Consider the following 19,472-nt stretch of genomic DNA (forward strand, 5'->3'; position numbering starts at 1 on the left):
AATACAATGTTTAATACTTTGAGTTGCAAGATTATTACGGCTAGCAGGTTTGATGAACTAATTTTTATTTTTTTCTGACCAAATTTAATTCAAATTTCAAGTCCAAGTCCACATTTAAGACACATTTTTAACTCAATTTTAAGTGCAATTGTGAGGTCAAAATCTACTTCTGAAAGGTTCGGGTCCCACTATGTCTGAAATAGAGAATACATTATGACTTAAACTAAGAAAACCTAGGAAAGATGGCACTGATTTTTTCAAAGTAAAATTGAACTAAAATAATTTAAATATGAAATCATTCAAAGTACAACTATCAGCGTTTTTGCTCAAACTAATTTTTTCTGACATGCTGCCAAGCCAAGCAAAACATTCTCGCCATCCGAATGATCTAATAGGCAAATATTGACGCCAGTCGCGGGGTGTGACCCTGGCTGGGATGAATCTTGTGCATATCAAAAGTAGTGGACACGGTCAGGCCGAGTAAATATTGTCCTACTGATTAGTGGATGTGGGATGTGCCATGAAATTGCAACAGCTTTTTTTTACTGTACTGCAATAACCTGGCCTACGAACAGGTAAAGATCGAGTAGCGGATCGTTTGCCCAGAGCAAACATACTGGCACAAAGGTCACCGGGCGGTCGAGAGTATAAATTCGAACCACCTGCAATCCGGGTGGGCATTCACAATCATCGATTTCCATCAAATTACTTCGAATTCGGAATGGTGTTGAAGTACGGCTTGGTTTGCATGGCTCTGGTGGTTGCTGCTTACGCAGCACCTCAGGCTCAGCAGCAGCAACAGCGGAATCAGTTTGAGGATCCGAACGGAATCACTCTTGTGCGGTACGATTCGAATAACGATAACGAGGCAGGATACAAGTTTACGTAAGTACCGGTGCTCTTCCGGCCCAAATCGAGGTCAACTAAACCATGATCTTGTTCGAACAGATATGAACAGAGCAACAAGCAGATTTTCTCCGAAGTGGGTACTCCGAAGGACACCAGCGGTGGAGCTCGGATCCTGGCGGTAGAGGGAGCGTACACGTTCGTCGGACCGGACGGACAAACGCACTGGGTCACCTATCGGGCGGACGAGAACGGATTTTTGCCCAAAACCGGAACGGGAAATGTGGGAGGAATCCAGCCCGGACAGGATGCTCCTGTGCACAATTGAGAACCGGTGGAATTACGACGCTCCATACTAGTCAATGCTCTTCAGGTGTTTTGTGCTTTCGTCATGAGATTTTTCAATAAAAACAACACTCCAATTTATTACGCACTAAGAATTGTTTACTTGTTTGAAAAACGTGGATGAAGCAGATCCAGCAGATCGCGCAAAGTTACCTAAAAATAGTGGGAATTGCGTTGAACGTTTAATAACGACGTAGATGAAGGGTCGATTGGCTGAGAACACCGATTGCGTGTTTGTTCCCGAAAAATCTAAAAATGGACCTGATTAATTGTCATAAATTTTTCAAACATAATCTTTGGTTATGCGTACCGAAAACAGTTCTAGCACCCTTCTCATCGAATTCAATCGAAACCCCGTGCTTGACTTGGTCCAGGACTAGTCTCTCGTTTTTGAACACCTGAAAAACACTCCACTCGAATGGTACGTTCAGGGCAAGATTCCGTAAAACGGCGTTTACATCAACGGTGTTTGAGAAACTGAGTTTCGGAAGTTTTACTCCAATTTTCGTCGGCTGCAAGCCACTGAGTAAATCCTCGAACGAACTTTGATTTAAATTCTGTACAATTTGCGTTGCATTGCCATGCAGTTGCTGAGGCATGATGACCAGTAATGACAGGTCGGTTCCATCTCGGAATGGGAGTTCAACTGCAACCGCTTTCAGCGGTTCGTACACACCGGTCTGGAGAACAGTTGCCGGGAGATTCATCATCTCCGTATGGTAGCGAATGGCTTCATCGCCAGTGTGAAATATTTCCTCTTTAGTTTTATCAACGTCGAAAGGATGCTTCCACTGTCCTCGGAAAGCGATTGCATTCAACAGCAGTAGGCGTGTGTTTGATTCCAAATCCTTCGACTTCAAAACGTTCTGAACCATACCGGAGGTAACCAGTTTGGCCCACCCGTTGGCAACACTGTTCACATGCGCTACATTTAAACGTGTGTGTTTCTCAATTGAAGCGTTGAAATAGCGTGATCCCGCAAGGAAGGCCGAGTTAAAATCATCCGTACCGAAGGCAATCACCTTTGTGCCGATACGAATGTCTCCGGTTCGGGACAATGCGGCCAACTGGCGACGGTACGATTCCGACGTTTTTGCCACACTATCCTGCAGATGGAGTTTGTTCCGCAACTGACGTTGAGTGTATCGATCGTTGACGGCACCCGTCATCAGTGTCATACCCATTCGGACCGCAAAGGGAGCCGTGACTAGATTGTGCCGTTCATCGAAGCTGGCCTGGGTTTTGAGTGGAAGTTTTAAAATAAACACAAAACAGAACCTTACAACAGTACCTTGAAAAAGTCCCAAATAAACTGCGCGTGGGAAAGATCGCCACCTTTTGCCGTGATTGCGAATGTGAAATATGCTATGACGATAGCGATTGTTCTGCTGTGGCCCATTTTGATGGTTTGAGCCGAGTGTTTAACTCGCTCATATATTTATACCTTCATTAACAACCATTTAGTTGTTTTATTGCCATCTGGATACTTACAGTTACCAATTAGAAATCATGATATAAAATATGAGTAGAACTATGAGCATTTTCAAACAATCTGCTTCGTCTATAATTAGACCGTTCACTCTTCAATTACGAATTAGATGGGCAACACCCAACAGCTCAATAGCTCAAACGGTGCGACCACGTGCAACGGACAACCTGCGACAATTGGCGGCCCGATAACGCAGCCTGCATCTAATCGCATCTGCATCCTTTTTTTTGTGTGCGTCTGCAGCTAAACAAAGTCAAAAACAACAAAATCGAAACAGATGCCCCGGGTTTGGCCTACATATTATATTTATCAGCCGATCAAACAGTACCTGCAACGGCCAGCCCGCGACCGGTGTTCGGAGTTCAGAGCGCGTCAAACGCGCTACTCTCCTCGCACAAAGAGCGGGTCCGGCTGCACCATGCATGCATGCAGCTGATGGTGGGCTTGGAACGGAGCGCACACAAAAATGCAGCAGTTGCAATACCGTTGATAAAGACAGGGTCGGCCAAACGGCGAATAAAAAACATAGAAACAAATTTGTCGGCCGGCCGGCCGGCATCTGATCTGCGATGATGCCACACCACAATCAATCGTTGTTGATCGCAACACTGCTGCACTGCACTTGCACCGGCTGATGACTGTTGCTTGCCACTTCGGGTCGCTTCTCATTCGCTAAAATGGACTGCTTGGATAGAAATTATTTTAGACTGACAGACTGCCAACCTTCTGCTGTTTTGTTGCTGCTGTTGTTGAAAATACGTCGCCTCATTCGTGTTTACCAAAAACCAAGCCAAGCCAAGCCGAGTGGCCGTATAAGCGAGCAGATGAACGAATTAAATCCCCTTTTCTAACAGACAAACGGCAGCAGCAGAAACAGAAGTTACACCTTGAAGTGAGTGCTGCCTGTCGCTGCTGCTGCTGCCGCTTGCGAGTTCGAGTTGCACACACAGAACGAAGGGCGCATGCAGTTCCACCGGGACCGCTGCTGCTGCACTGCTGACAGCAGTCTGCGCATTTTCCCCGGGAGTTAAAGTTAATGAAAATCGCGACCGTTGATTCTCACGGGATTGCTGTCAGCTGTTCCGGCTGTTGCATTTGTAGGCATACTACGCGATGCAGCCGCCCTGCTCTCGCTCGGTTATTATTAGATACCCCGAGGAGTAGGTTGCATCTGACAGTTTCGGCAGTTGGGACTGAATTTTTTTTCCCGGATTAGAGCCGGAGTCTCGTGGCAGGACAAGCGAGAGCGTTTTACTCCGTATCATATCTGTTCCTTGTTGTAACTAGAACATCTGGAGCACCTGTTTGTAACGTATCTCCTGCCGTATCTGTTTTTATCGCTTGCATTTTACCCTCATCTGATGAATGTTATCTTAACACCCACTTATAAGTAACTTATAGCTTAATAAAAGAAAACTATCTGTTAGACTTATGTTGAACTTAAAAAAAGGGTTATGTAAATTCAGGAACATACCTTGAAATAGGCTGTAAAATTACGTCACACTTCAGTCCGCAGATTGCAGATTGCTTGCCAAACATGAAACTTTTTCGGAGCTCTTGTCCAGGAATTTGTCCAAAAACTTGCAGTATGTTTCATCATTCATAACAACGTATTTTTTCTGCAAATTTGATCAGAACATCCTTGGGCCCTTGAATTTACTCAAACCTGTTTCTTTCTGAAGATAGGATTGCGAAACTTCTCCCATTTTCGCCGCGTCTCTCGATGACAACCTCAGCCTTCCTTTTGAAAGAGCCACCACTTGCGAATGACTAGGACCAGTTATTGCTTTTTTGTTATTTCCGGGGTTCCAGACCCTGGTCAGATGATCTGCAAATCGTTTCGGGGATTTTGAATAATCCAACAGTGCACTACACTCAAGTCACTAGCGGAGAGCAGGCTTGGCATACACTTTTCGCTTTGATTTTGCTCTTTTGATTACTGCTCCTCAGCCAAGTAGAATTTGAAAAAGTGATGTATGGGGCATTTGTAGAGCTAGTAATGATCTATAATATTGCTGAAGAAAGTGAAGTTTTATGTTTAGTGTTTACGGCGCTGTATTGCAGCAATGCCGTTGGTAGCAAAAAGAGCGCTCTTTTTGCTACCAAGAGGGTAGCAGCCTTATAGCGCCATAAATACAAAATGCACAGTAATGCTAGCTTCAGCAATATTGTAGATAATAACAAATTCTACAAACTCCCCATACATCACTTTTTCAAATTTTGCTTGGCTGAGATGCAGTAATCAAAAGAGCAAAATCGAAGCGAAAAGTGTATGCTAAGCCTGGCGGAGAGGGTAGGATTTCACAATCGTACCGGATCTGACAGCCTACTGTGGTTTTATACACTTTTGAATTGAGTAGTTCAGTGAAGTTTGTCTTTAGTTTTCAGAAGGTTGCATAATCAATCCTTTTCCATGCGACCTTCTGAAAACTAAAGCCAGAAGTAATGATAATTCTTGCTCATAAAAAGAATACTTACTTTACTTTAATGACCGACAATCCATATTAGCGGATCCTAGCCGCGTGTATTAGTGATTTCCAGGATTCTCGATTTTGAGCAGCCAGTCTTCAGTCACCCTACTCTCCTGCTGCGCGTGCATCTTCCTCGATCGCACACACCCAACGAGTGCGTGATCTACCTCGAAGCCGATGACCTCGCCCAGGTTCTCTGCTGAACACTATTTTCGCTGACCTTTCTTCGGGCATTCGGGCTACATGTCCAGCTCACTGTAACCGCAGGCGCCTGGTCAGCTTCACAATGTTATCATTGTTGGAAAGTACACCACATGCCGTCTACATCCGTGCACCCCTCGTACTGCTCACCTCTGCTAGGTCTACCTACCCGAAAGAAGAACAACCATATGTTTTCTAGATGATGCAATCTTACTTTATATTTCGTCATTCTCATTTTTTCTTACAACGTGTATGAGTCGTGTTATTAAATGTTTCTAGATAAACCGTGTTTTTTATCTCGTTTAATCCGATTTTAGCCAACAATCATATCTATACACCTCGTACAACTCATGGTTCATGCGATTACGCCAGTCGCCGTTTTCCATCTTACCGCCAAGTATTGACCGCAAAATTTTTCGTTAAATACACGAAGTATACGCCGATCTGCTTCTCTCAACGTATATTACTCATGACCATAGAGTGCCGCCGGCAATATTAATGTTTTGTGCAAATTTCGTGACTTTAGCTGGCTAAGGAGTGCGTAGAAAGCGCCTTTTGCAACAGCAATATGTCTCTTCAAATTTCGAGTGACATCATTGTCGCATGTTACCAGAGTTCCCAGATATGTGAATTCGTCGATAACCTCGTGCCGTTCCCCATCTATTTCCACCTCAGATCCAACATCATTCAGACTTCCACGCTCTTTGCCAGCAACCATGTACTTTGTTTTGGCAGTCTTTATGATCAGTCCGATTCTCGCAGATTCGCTTTTGAAAAGCACAAATGCTTCCACAATAGCTCGACGATCACCAACAATGTCGATGTCATCCGCAAAGCCTAAGAGCATGTACGATTTAGTGATGATGGTTCCATCCCTTGCACGCCTACTTCAAGTGTAATATTAAACTGTAGGTTTGAGAGTGCATCGCTTTGTTTCAATTCGTCTAAAGTCACTAATGGATCTGATATTTCACCAGCTATTCTGACGCTTGATTTTGATTTGTCTAGCGTTGTACGACACAGTTTTATTAGCTTGGTCTGAAAGCCGTGTTCGAGCATTATCTGCCATAATTGATTTCTTTCACTGAATCGTACGCTGCCTTAAAATCACAAACAGATGGTAAGTCCGCAAGTTGTATTCCCGAAATTTGTCAAGGATTTGACGCAAGGTGCACATTTGATCCGTAGTCGATCTTTCTTCTCGAAAACCACACTGGTAATCGCCGACAAAGGCTTCTGATAACGGTCTCAATATGGAGCACCTGTTTGTAATGTATCTCCCGCCGTATCTATTTTTATCACTTGCATTTTACCCTCATCTGATGAATCCTTATCTTAACACCCACTTATAAGTAACTTATAGCTTAATAAAAGAAAATTATGTTGAACTTGAAAAAAGGGTTATGTAAATTCAAAACCATCCATTCAAGAAAACATACCTTTAAATACGCTTTTGTATAGGAATTTGTCAAAAAACTAGCAGTTTGTTTCATGATCCAAAACAAAACAATTTCTGCTTCAAATTTTGAGGCATCTTTGAGGCCTCGTCCATCTCCAGAGTCTGGTGTAACATGTACCTTGAATATTCTCAAACCTTTTTCTATCTATCTATCTAAACATAAAGCTTGCTTCGTTTAGAATTGAAACAAACTTTTGCTCATATTGTGGCGTTCTACGTAGACGGATTTGAAAGGTCTTGGCACCCACGTGTCGGAAATGTTGTTAGCTTCACCTACGTAGAGAAATCCCAATCTGTCGGACTGTGATTTGGGTGGCCAGAAAATTCGGTGCTGCCCATAGTACCGTGAGGAGAATTCGACTCCGGGAAGCAATCCAGTCGTATCGAGCTAGCAAACAGCCAAACCGAACCATAAAACAGAATAGTGTGACCAAAATCCGTGCTCGAAAGCTATACGACCGGGTGCTAACCAAATTCGACGGGTGTCTTCTGATGGACGATGAAACCTATATGTCAAGGCTGACCTCGGGCAAATGTCAGGTCAAAAATTTTACTTGGCAACGGCTCGGGGGGATGTTCCAAGCAAATTTAAATTTGTTTTTGCCGACAAATTTGCACGAAAATTTATGATTTGGCAGGGCATTTGCAGCTGTGGCAGAAAAACGAAAGTTTTCGTTACAAATAAGACAACGACGACGGAACTGTATCAAAAGGAGTGTCTCCAAAAACGAATTTTGTCGTTCGATCCCACCAACGCACAATGGCGCTCCTCCATACAAAGGTTGGTCAAAAGTCAAAAGTTACTTCAAATCGGCTGAATATAACATCTTAAACTAATTTTGGGTCACTGACTTGAAATTTGGGATCAGAAATCGAAAAAACTGATCGCTCATTAGGGTGGTTCACAAAATTTAAAAACAATAGTTTCGTTTTTTTACTTGTTTTATTGTGGTTTTTGTTTTTGAGATGGCAAATTTTGTATTTGCCGTTGAAAATATAAAGAACTTGTATCATAATGCATTAGGGTGGTTCACAAACCATAAAAAAATTATTACCGTCATCCGGGGATACTTTTGAACTTTAACTTCGTATAACTTTCGAAGTATACCGTTTAGGTCGAAGTGTAAGTAGCCAAAACTTGTATAGTGGTGAGTACTTTTGATTTTTGATTATGAGAAAAAATATAAACTAAATGAATCTGTAGAATGAACCGAAAATAGGGGTGTTGCAAGTTACCCAGTAAACGGGGTTACTTGCAACACTTCTCCGATTTTGCGTTTCTTATGATTTTATATCTGATTTCAAACCGCGAATGACTATTTTGAGATATTTTGAATGTATTTGTAGTAAAACAAGAGATACTGGAGGCGTTTTTTGTTTCCCAATTTCGTCTATCGCTTTTTTAAAGATATTCGGTGAAAATGCAGCATGACGGCGAACTCCAAATTGCCGTTTCAAGGCACGTGGAATTTTTCACAATTTTAATTTTTCTGGAGATGGTGGTAAACAAAATAACATCGTACAGATACAAACTTACTTTGTACATACTATCTATTACGATAATTTTCATTTTTACAAGTGCTGCAAGTCGCGTCATATTGGAAGTAACAACACGAATTCATCGTTTCTTCCTCAAGTTCGAAATATAAACAAAGCTCAAAGTTGCTATTTATTAGCTTATATGATGCACTTATTGTGTACAGGAACCAAACAATAAAAAATAATTCCATGTCAATGAACTGACGCAACTTTGCACATCCATTTTTCCTACTCTGAAAGTGGTACTACTTTCCAATCGTATAAAAACAAGCAAAACAATGATGTAATAGATTAAACTTAACTAAACAATAGGTAAACGTCCCTTCTTTAAAATGGCATTGGGTACAAATGGTTATGTTAACAAACAAATGCATTAGAGCTGTCAAAAGCGCGATGCGCCAAAGTGTTGCAAGTAACCCCGTTGTTGCAAGTATCCCCGGATGACGGTACAAAAAAAAACTTTAGTAAATTGCGCTATCCACTAAGCTCGTTCAAACTTCAACGTTCGGTTCAGTAATTCAACAGTTACGAATTTTTAAAGAAAGAAAATTGGTCAAAAATAATGATTTTTCATCACCCTAACTCAGAAAAAGACACCCTAAGCGCCAAGTAAAAAATCAGGGGTCTAAAACTTTCGGAAAAGAAACAACTACACAAAATTTGAACACCCCCGAGCATTTCTAATTAGGACTTTCGTGGAATTCTCCTATGGAAGAGAAAGTCATTCCTTCATGCAAGAAGAATTTCAAGAAGCATCTAATATACCCGCCAAAAAGTCGATATTCCTTCCTTAGCGCAGCAAAGCGCAGAAATCCACCTAGATTTCCAAAAAGTAGAGAAAATGTCCTATAAGATGCATTTAACGTGATCGTTTTCTGACGTTTCCCGCCATACTTTCTTGATCGCTGAATATTGGTGTTAAGTTTCCCATACATTTTGTATGGAAGAACAAAATACCATTCTTCAACATGTTCAACTTCAGACATTTGTCAAAAATTCATTTTAACTTCAAACTGGCTAGAATTTTCAGGTTAACCTCCCAAAGTATTCCAGAAAATGATAAAAATATAATAATGGAAAAAGCTTGAAATTAGATTTTTGACTTTTGGCCAGCTTTGCGCCATAGTGCAACGTCCCGTGATGTTTTGGTCAGATTTGGCAAGCTGTCATTACAGCAAAGTCGTACAAAAATGGTATGCAGAGAAAGGAGTCCAGTTTGCACCGAAAGACCTTAACCCACCCAATTGCCCCCAGTTCTGCCCTGTTGAGAAATACCGCACAATCATAAAGAGGAGACTCAAGGCAAAGGGAAAAGTTGTCAAAGACCTCAATCAAATGAAGACCTGGTGGAATAAGATAGCCAAAACGATGGACGATGCACCACCTAATATGGCTCATTACAGGAAAAGTTCGAGAATTCCTTCGAAACCGTGACGAATAATTTTATTCGTCTTTTTTACTTAAAAGTATGAAGAAAATGCTATATTTGTGTAAGAAAAGATCTTAAATTCATTAATAAATAACTAAAATACACGCAGCTGTTTTTGTTCCAATACTATCTGAAGCAAGCATTTAGAATTGCGAAACTCCTGCCATTTTCGCCGCGTCCCTCGACTTCGGGTTCCTTTTTGAAAAGAGCCACCACATGCAAATAAATTTTAGAATCAGCTGCCTTTGCTTTTCGGTCACTTACAGTGTTCCTGTCGATGGTCAAATGTTTTGCAAATCGACTCAGATCTTTGGGATAATTCAACAGTTCAGCTAATCCACCATTGGCGTTGCTAAAGGGGGTGCCTAAGGGACCAGGCCCCCTCCAGAAATTTTCCCCATTGAAATTTAAAAACCGGAAAAAATTCAGTGTATGAGCCATTTCGCTTCATACTGTTTGAAGCAGTCAACTTAGGCCACTCGCAGCCCAATTTCCCAATCGCCTCAGAAGGCGCAAATTACCTTTGACCTGGTCGAGCAACGTTGCACGTTGAGCCTCGCTGTTTCTGGTGCTGGTGCAGTTGCTGACGAGAACTGTTTCCGTCGTACTCTCGTTCGGCATCTTTACGATGTGTCCGGCCCACCATAGCGTACTGATTTTTGCCAAATGCACGATGGGAATCTCTCTAAAGAGTGACTGCAGCTCGTGATTCACACGTCTCCACCACTCCCCGCTTTCAGTTTGTATTCTGCAAAATATCGTCCGCAGTACCTTCCGCTCGAACACGGAAAAGGCGCTTATATCATCCATGAGCAGTGTCACGGCTTGAAGTCCATAACTAACATAAAGGGCAAAGTAGGTCCGATTTCCCGCTTAAATGCGCCTCTGAATCTTCCGTCAACAGTTACCGTCGTGGGAGGCACGCGTTTGTTTCCTTTGAGCGTCTTTCTTTCATGTATTTGGTCTTCAACGCATTTATTTTTAGCCCAATCCTCCTAGATTTCACTTTCGTCATCACCCCCTCAAGATCGATGTTGAATAACATACCAGATAAGCCGCCACCTTGCCTCAATCCTCGCCGTGTCTCAAAGGGACTCGAAAGTGTCCCCGAGAGGTATACGAAACACATCAGTCGATCCAATATAATTCTGAACAGTCGCGTCAGTTTATCCGGAAAACCTTGTTCGTGCATTATCTGCCATAGCCAATCTCGATCGGCTGTATCGTACGCTGCTTTGAAATCAAGGGCACGTTGTACTCCCGACTTTTCTGCAAGATCTGTTGGATGGTAAACGTCTAGCCCGTAGTTGCGTAAGCTCCCATGAAGTCCGCCCCATGAAAATTCTTACTCAGAAAATAAATAAATGGCAGCATTTTCCATGTATTAGCATTTCGTGTTCAGCCAAAAACTATGTTTTAAATCATTAAAATTATCAAAATATCCTTTTCTAAGTTGTTAACTCCTAATCCTTTATTGATAAGAATTTCACGATAGCGTTTTTTGAGTTTTGGCCAGAAAATTCGATTTTTATCAATATTTGCGAACTTCAGAGATTCATATCTCATGAAGCATCGCAGAGTAAAAAAGAGTAAATTTTCTTAGCAACCATTCATTATCAATTATCATTCATTCATTTTCATTCTTATTTTGATTCTAAGTCTCTCAGTCCCAGTTCCCGTCCCAGTCCCAGTTGTGTGGTTTTGTTGACAATTGTACAAGCTTGTCTTGGAACTGGAGCTTGGTCCCGGAGATCAGAATTTGCGGGAGCCAGACGTGGTCTCAAGCTACTAGCACAGTTGTTATAAACCAGTTGTTGCAACCGATATATAACTAATTTCAGTCATAAATAAGTTACTGCAACAAGAAGTGTCAAATCGGTGCTACTTGGGCAAACCTGGGTCCTGCTAATCTAAAAATGAACACATTTTTCAGTCTTTGGACGGTTCAAGATCCGTTCAATCGATTCAATCGGTCAAGAATTGATAAAGGTTGAAGCATTTCATTTCGGTGGGTACCCCATCCGAACACTTACGGGGTAAAAAATTTCTCCAAACTTTTTTTTCTCAATTTTTCTAACATTTTTTTCTTGTTTTCTTAATTTTATTTATTTTTTCTCCCACAAAATTCTTCCAATTTTTTCTCTTCAATTTTCTTTATTTTTGTTTCCACTTTTACCATTTTTCTCTTGATTCTTTCTAACTATTCTCATATTTTTTCTCATTGTTTCTCCCAGTGTTTTTACCCAACAATTTTTTCTAGTTTTTCTCACAATTTTTTTATTTATTTCTTCTCAATTTTTTGCTCAATTTTCATCCAATTTTTTTAATTATTCTCAGATTTTTCTAGTTTTCCTGTCTTTTTTTTCTTTCAACCTTTTCCAATTTTTGGTGTTTTTCTCCCAATTTCCTTGATTTGTTCTCCACATTTTTTATATTTGTTCTCACAAGTTTGATTAATATTTTTCAGTTTGTCTTTTTTTTTCTTGTTTTCTCACTCTCAATTGTTTTTAATGGAAACTAGAAAAATTTAGAAGAAATAACAGAAAAAGTAAGAGAAAAACTAGGAAGAATTGAGACAGCTTTATAGATTAGAACTCGTAAAATGAGTACTAAGTAAAAGCGATAGTTCAAAACGATGTAATGACCAAAAAGTAAGTTTTCGCAAGGAAAATAAAGATGTGTGCATGAGGGGCAAGAATAGATTTGGTTTTCACGATTAACGTTTAGGTAATAACTCTTCAATCACTCAATTTTTTGATCGCTCTGCCTCCTTTCAGCTACCGAAGGATCGGAAGGGTAAACATTTTATGGGATTTTTGTAGTGGTCCAATTGGGAGAAAAGTGAAAAATCCAGAGAGAAAAAACTGAAAGAAATACCAGCCAAATTGAAATAAATGTTTACCAGCAATGGAAAAATTCAGAGAAAAACTAGAAATTGGGAGAAAAAGTACAAGGGTCCAAGCCTAGTGGCACGGGCGCAGGCTTGAAGTAGGACTACGAATGTAGAGCAATCCGTCTCCCCCCAATGCCAAAGCCGGTGATTTTTGTACGAATTTCATATAATAGATTCCCCAGTTGCGCAGTAACGGAAGGTTTACTCGCGCTGTTGTATTTTGTACAACGCCTGTGAACCGTTAACTTTATCTCGGTATATCTCGGGAAGCTAGCAACAAATAAAATTAATGTTTTCAGTAAAGTTGATCCACAGACAAAGATCTTTCAAATGGTGGAAAAAGTTCCATAAGTTTTTCACCAAGTGGCATTAGTATTCGACTGAATTCTGTTACGTTTTAGCATGCCTATAAATCGGAGTAGGCGCGAGTAACGAAAGGATTGTGTTCTTACATGTGAGAAATTCATTTTTTCTACTCTTCAGCTAATTTAAATGGTGGACCTGAAAAGGTCCGTTTGTTAATCTCGAATTCTCAAATTTCTGACTTTTGGTGTCCATTGCCTACTTTCGTCCATCAGATAGGTTATTGGTGCGTGGATTAATGGTGGGAATACTGTTTAACGGGCAAACGCTACTGGTAGGATCTGTAATCAAGATAGACTTTTATGTTTATGATGTTCTGAGTCGCAAGCTAGCTGCTTGCCGATGTGTCTCCAATGAAAGCCGGTGACCGAAGAAGGTAAGGAAGATTAACTCATAGCTCATCTCGTATATATTTCTGTCATCCGTGCTAGGGAAGCACTGACGTGGGAAGGCAAAAAAATGCAAAAAATGAAATATTAAATATTCGACTCATATTTTCTCAATTATTAAACGTCTGTTAGGGATACATGTAATCTACTTTGTTGCAATAGATTTTTTGAAAAATTTCCAATCGATTCCAATATCTCTAGAATCTATTGACGGATGACTGAGTTATAAGCGTGCAAACTATAACCACTTTTCGTTACATGTTCCCTTTTCGTTTTTCTAAAGTGCACCCCAATATAGAAATCAAAGAAGTAGTCCTATTTCAAAAATCAGAATAAATCTAGAAAAAAATGAGAAAAATTTGGGAGAAACAACGAGAGAAATTTGGAGAACGAATGGAAATAATTGGGATAAAAACTAGAAAATTTGAAGAGAATAGCTAGAAAGAATTGGGCGAAAAACTGGATAAAGTGAAAGAAAAACTAAATGAAATTGGAGGGAATAGAAGAAAAAATAGAACAAAATTGAAGTAAAATTAGTAAACTTTGGGGAACAAATAGAAATGTTAGAAAGAAAAATGTTAGAAAAACAAGAATATATGGTCAGTGTTAAGGGGGCATAGTACTTTTTCAATTTAAAAAAATCGAAATTTTTTTTTATTGATTATTTCGAAAGATTAACATTTTGACCATATGTGTTTCAAGTCATTTCGATGAATTCCAAAAATTGACAAAGTTACAGCTATTTATACTGCGCATGTCTGGAGCGATTACACAGCGAATAAAAACTTCAACGTCGTTTTTCTCGAAACCAGGTTTTGAAAGTCGGTACCATAAATATATCAAGAACGGCTCAAGCAATTCTCATGATTCTTTTTTTGTTTCAAAGCCAACAAAATTATCTAGTGTTTGACCCATCCTTTTTTTCGATATTACAATTTTTGTATTTTTTAGAAATGTTTAAAGTCAATTTTTTCGACTAAAAACCTTACTTTTATGTTTGAATGTCCGCCATTTTGTTATGAGTTCGAATTTTAAAAAAAGGATGGGTCAAACACGAGATAATTTAATATACTTTCATGCCGTTTTGGAATTTTACAATTCGGATAAGCCCACCAGCTCCAATCCATGGTACCGCAAATCATGTTTTTTTCGAATGATCATGTTCAAGGAGCCGTAGGGAAGAGGGGAAGAAGTTCACATATGCAAACAAAATTGTAAATATTAGTATAAATTGCAATGTTTAGAATGCAAAAAACCCGAATCGATTCGCTTTTCGCGTTATCGAGAAAAAAATATTTGAAATAAGGCAAAAAATATGGTGTAAAAAGTACTATGCCCCCTTAAACAGCGATTTGTAACTTTATGACAATATGGCATTCAAAAACCTACACGCGTTGTACAATATGCAACAGCGTGAGTAACCGAAGGTTAATAAAAGTTGATGAAATTTACTCAAGAAAACTTTATGGCTGTCAATCAAAAAGAATGGCATTACAGGAATTGATGCATAGTTCAAAAACCTATAAACTAGACCTTTACTTCGAAATGTATATGTTAAAGAATAATATTTCCTCTTACAACTTGCTTTTACTTGCACTTACTCAAATTAGTAACAACCAACTTACCCTTACTCAGTAATTTCATGAAAAAAGATCTATCAAAATTTATAAGTGCTGCTATTTTGTTCAAATTGTGTAAACTTATTCAATTTCCAACAATTTTATGAAAACCAACGCACTACGCAACGTTAACCGATAGATGAATTATGTTCCGAAGACGTGTTGATTTCTATCTCAAAGAGCAAGTAAGACCGTATAACAAAGGTTCCTTTCACCACTAGGTGGATTAAATCGGGTTTTTTTAAATTCGACTGGCCGAAATAGCCTACACAGGCATTAGATGCTTTTCAAAAACAGATCAAAAGAGAGACCGATGGATAACGTGTCGGTATTGCCATACCGGCTCATTGAAGATAACTAGTTTTGCAGTGGCAAAAGCTTGCTGCTGGCGCTAGTGTATCATTGAGTCGTACATATACATTAGCACCAGAAGCAAGTGGTGGTCACTCAAATACTAGCTATGTTAACACAATAGAAGAGTTTCAGGCGCAACTGCATCACATCTTGGTAGTAATGTAAATGAAGCACCATATGCTTAAATTAAAAGAAAAATGCTGCAAATTGCCAGTGAATGAAAATTGATTTATATTTTCATATCAGACGGGAATTTTTGTGTTCTACCGTGATGAAAATAAGTAGAATTGTTCTTTGACATCATATTCACAGCCGTTTAGTTGCTCGAATAAGTAAACGTGATCATAATTGTGTGTGGATACGCGTAAGCCGTAAGCGTAAATTTTTTCAGCCTGATTACGTGCCAGAAAATAGTTATAATACATTAAAGCTTATGAGTGCTACATTCGTTTCAGTATTGTAATATAGCGGCAAAGTTTTTATTTGGGAAAGCGCAGCAAAAAAAGGTAATGTATGCCGAATTTAGTAACGTGCGGGAAATAAAGCTTGTTCGCGACAAAATCAGGACACCTCAATTTTGTTTAATCCATGAAACAATTTTATATCATTCATTTATGTGTGTATCGTTAATAATTATCAAACAAATTAACATTACTTGTTTGGTCTGCATGAGAAATTGGCGAACTTAGGAGTTTCCCTTGCCATGAGGGTTAGTGCAGACTTGTTGGCAATCAATTTAGCTGCGTTTGCCCAAGATTTTCGAAATTTATCTATAGTTGTTGCTTGTTGCTGTTGCTCTTTTCACCAAAACCCAGTACCGCTCGATGGGGCGTAACTCTGGACAGTTAGGTGGATTCGCCTCCTTCGGTACAATATGGACTCCATTAGCATCATACCATTCCAAAACATCTTTGGCGTAGTGACAGGATGCCAAATCAGGCCAAAACAGCGAGGGTACATCATGGCTGTGTAGGAACGGTAACAATAGTTTCTGCAGGCATTCTTCACGGTATATTTCCTTGTTAATCGTTCCCGTAGCGATGTAACTTTTGCTTGCTCGACCACAGCTACATATGGTCTGCCATACTAAATATATTTAGGGAACTTGGCTTTCTTCTTTGTCCTAAAATGCTCTGCAACGCCATTCCTTTTCATGGCAGTGTAAAAAGACATACCAGGAAGCTGTTTAAAGTCTTCTAGGACATACGTTTCATCGTCCATTCTAACGCATGGAAACTTCGTTAAATATTCGTGATAAAGCTTACGAGCGCGTGTTTTGGCCGTCGTATTTTGCTTATCATTACGGTTTGGCACAGTCCTCACCTTGAACGACTTCATACCTTGTCGTTGCTTGGAGGTGTGCACGAATGTTGGCGACATTTTTATTTTACGAGCAATGGTACGTACAGAAAGATCTGATCTCCTCCCTAATATTTGTTTTACCTTCGCATCCTTGTGGTGGTTCCTCAGATCCGTTTTTGTTCCACTTCCCTTCTTCCTAGCTGTTGTCAAGCGAGTATCGAACGATTTTAAAACACTGTGAACAGTCCTTGGAGGAAATCCAAGCCTTTTAGCAAGTTTTCTTAACGAGAGATCCGGATTTTCATTGCGACCGCACACAATTGCTTTTCGCACCTGCTCTTCTTTCGACGCCATTTTACGCTGAGTGCTTGTAATCTAAACAAGTGTTATATTTTCAGAAAGAACAGACATACGTTTATCACTCTGCAAAATATTTCACTCATTGTTAATGTATTTCCGAAGCTGTGTGTGTTTAGGGGTGTCCAAATTTTGTCGCGAACAAGCCTTATTTAAGTATGCACACAGAAAATTTTATTCCAATCCGGCAAATATTAACGAAGTTAAACGCATATTTGTAGCGACGTGTCAGAGCGATTGCAGAAGAAACGCGAAACTTCTGAAAACCGTGTTTTAGAAGTCCTTGAGCAAGATTTCTCGAAAACGGCTGAACCGAATCACTTCAAATTTTGACACAAGTGTTCAAAGGATATATTGTACAGATTAATCGAAGGTTTTTCCTCACTGATTAATGTTTCTTATTTTATGGACAATTTAAGAGCAAAATTTACCCTTAAAAATCGATTTTTTATGTTTAACAAGCCGCCAATTTCTCAAAAATGATTATATTGCTATATCCTTCGATCAATCTATAGATAATATATTTTATCACCGAGTCCAAAGATATCGTGCTCACCGCAGGACGCCTTATTTTAGAAGAGTTCCAGGAGATTAACTATAGCAGCTATTTAAATAACTTTTTTCAAAAAAATAAAATAAATATGTTAAAATACTGCAAGATGTATAAAAATTTTCACTTTAATCAGTTAAATGGTTTTCTCTAGAAAAATTCACTTTAATAAGCCTCCTAACTGTATATAACCCCATAAATGCAAGAAAAACGCAACCACTTTTACTTATTTAGATCTCTCCCCCTTGTTAGGGATTCCCCCTTTTGTCAACTTCCCAGTGCTGATTCCCTAATGTCAAGGAACATGTATGCCAAGTTTAGTGAAGAACCGTCCAGGCATTTTGGAGTTATGGACCTCCCCCCTCCCCTTTTGTCAACCCCCTGAGTTCTGATTCCCTTATGCTAAGGAACATGTGTACCAAGTTATGTAAGCCCCCCCCCCTTCCCCCCCGCTTCTCTTCTTGACAACCCTTCAGTGCTGATTCCTGCTGATCAACGTCGTTAATACAAATTTAGAATACTTATAATGGCGGGAGAATCATAAAAAAATCTAAGCTTCGCAGAATATGGTACTTTCACGGTACATAAAAAGAACATGAAATGGAACTTGAAATGCAACATGAATATGGACTCAAAATGGGACTTAAATTGAACTTGAATTTGAATGGACTTACTTTACTTTCAATTTTCCCTCAAATATAACTGAAATCAGTTTAAGTCCAATTGGACTGGGAATTGAAGTTGAAATTGGACTTGAATTTGTAGTTGAATTTTACTTGAAAAGGGACATGAAATTGAATATAAAATGATAGTTGAAATAGGATTTGAAATGAGCTATAAAATGGCTTATTAAAATGGGACTTGAAATAGCACATCAAATTTGTCTTGAAATAGGATTCAATACTTTATTTGAAATTGTATTATCACGTTTTATACGTGGAAGTGCCCTACTATGTCTCAACCTAGGTACACCAGAATTAGCTCCGCCAATTACGTTTTCAACCTTGCTGTAAATTCCTAACGCAAATTTCCTTAGTACACCTCTGACCCAGCTGACTCATTGGTCCTTCCAGGTCTGTCGCTTTGCGTCTGGGACGGAGGGGTCGCTCACGCAGAGAAACGATGATGCGGAGTGATGCGGTCGCTTTGCGTATGGGACGGAGGGGCTACCCATACAGATTTACTCACAGATACCGGGCGGAATACAACCGAGGTATGCATAACCAAAAGGGTATTATCCAACAAATAACGGTTGCCAGGACAATAGGAAGTTAATAATTGGAAATCTTTTTGAAGATCCCTATTTTTAACAGACCGAAGTTACAAAAGGGCGGAGGTTCAGGAAGTGAGATCATTTCTGCCGAGCTTATAATATAGTTTTCCCAGTCCCAGTCCCAGTCCCAGTCCCAGTCCCAGTCCCAGTCCCAGTCCCAGTCCCAGTCCCAGTCCCAGTCCCAGTCCCAGTCCCAGTCCCAGTCCCAGTCCCAGTCCCAGTCCCAGTCCCAGTCCCAGTCCCAGTCCCAGTCCCAGTCCCAGTCCCAGTCCCAGTCCCAGTCCCAGTCCCAGTCCCAGTCCCAGTCCCAGTCCCAGTCCCAGTCCCAGTCCCAGTCCCAGTCCCAGTCCCAGTCCCAGTCCCAGTCCCAGTCCCAGTCCCAGTCCCAGTCCCAGTCCCAGTCCCAGTCCCAGTCCCAGTCCCAGTCCCAGTCCCAGTCCCAGTCCCAGTCCCAGTCCCAGTCCCAGTCCCAGTCCCAGTCCCAGTCCCAGTCCCAGTCCCAGTCCCAGTCCCAGTCCCAGTCCCAGTCCCAGTCCCAGTCCCAGTCCCAGTCCCAGTCCCAGTCCCAGTCCCAGTCCCAGTCCCAGTCCCAG

At 40.3% G+C, this 19,472-nt stretch overlaps 2 protein-coding genes across 2 annotated transcripts; one reads left to right on the plus strand and one right to left on the minus strand.

The window, feature by feature from the left end:
• Positions 1 to 721: 721 nt before the first annotated feature.
• LOC128736803 (cuticle protein CP14.6-like) lies at positions 722 to 1,174 on the plus strand. Its single transcript, XM_053831293.1, has 2 exons — positions 722 to 885; positions 949 to 1,174. The coding sequence occupies exons 1-2, from the start codon at positions 722 to 724 to the stop codon at positions 1,172 to 1,174; spliced, it is 390 nt and encodes a 129-aa protein (XP_053687268.1).
• Positions 1,175 to 1,279: 105 nt separating this feature from the next.
• On the minus strand, positions 1,280 to 2,590 carry LOC128736804 (alpha-2-antiplasmin-like). The gene is made up of 3 exons (XM_053831294.1): positions 2,483 to 2,590; positions 1,502 to 2,426; positions 1,280 to 1,440 (listed from the first exon to the last, which is right to left on the minus strand). The coding sequence occupies exons 1-3, from the start codon at positions 2,588 to 2,590 to the stop codon at positions 1,280 to 1,282; spliced, it is 1,194 nt and encodes a 397-aa protein (XP_053687269.1).
• Between the last annotated feature and the right edge of the window lie 16,882 nt (positions 2,591 to 19,472).

The sequence above is a fragment of the Sabethes cyaneus genome, chromosome 2, assembly GCF_943734655.1.
Source record: "Sabethes cyaneus chromosome 2, idSabCyanKW18_F2, whole genome shotgun sequence".
Classification (NCBI taxonomy): domain Eukaryota; kingdom Metazoa; phylum Arthropoda; class Insecta; order Diptera; family Culicidae; genus Sabethes; species Sabethes cyaneus.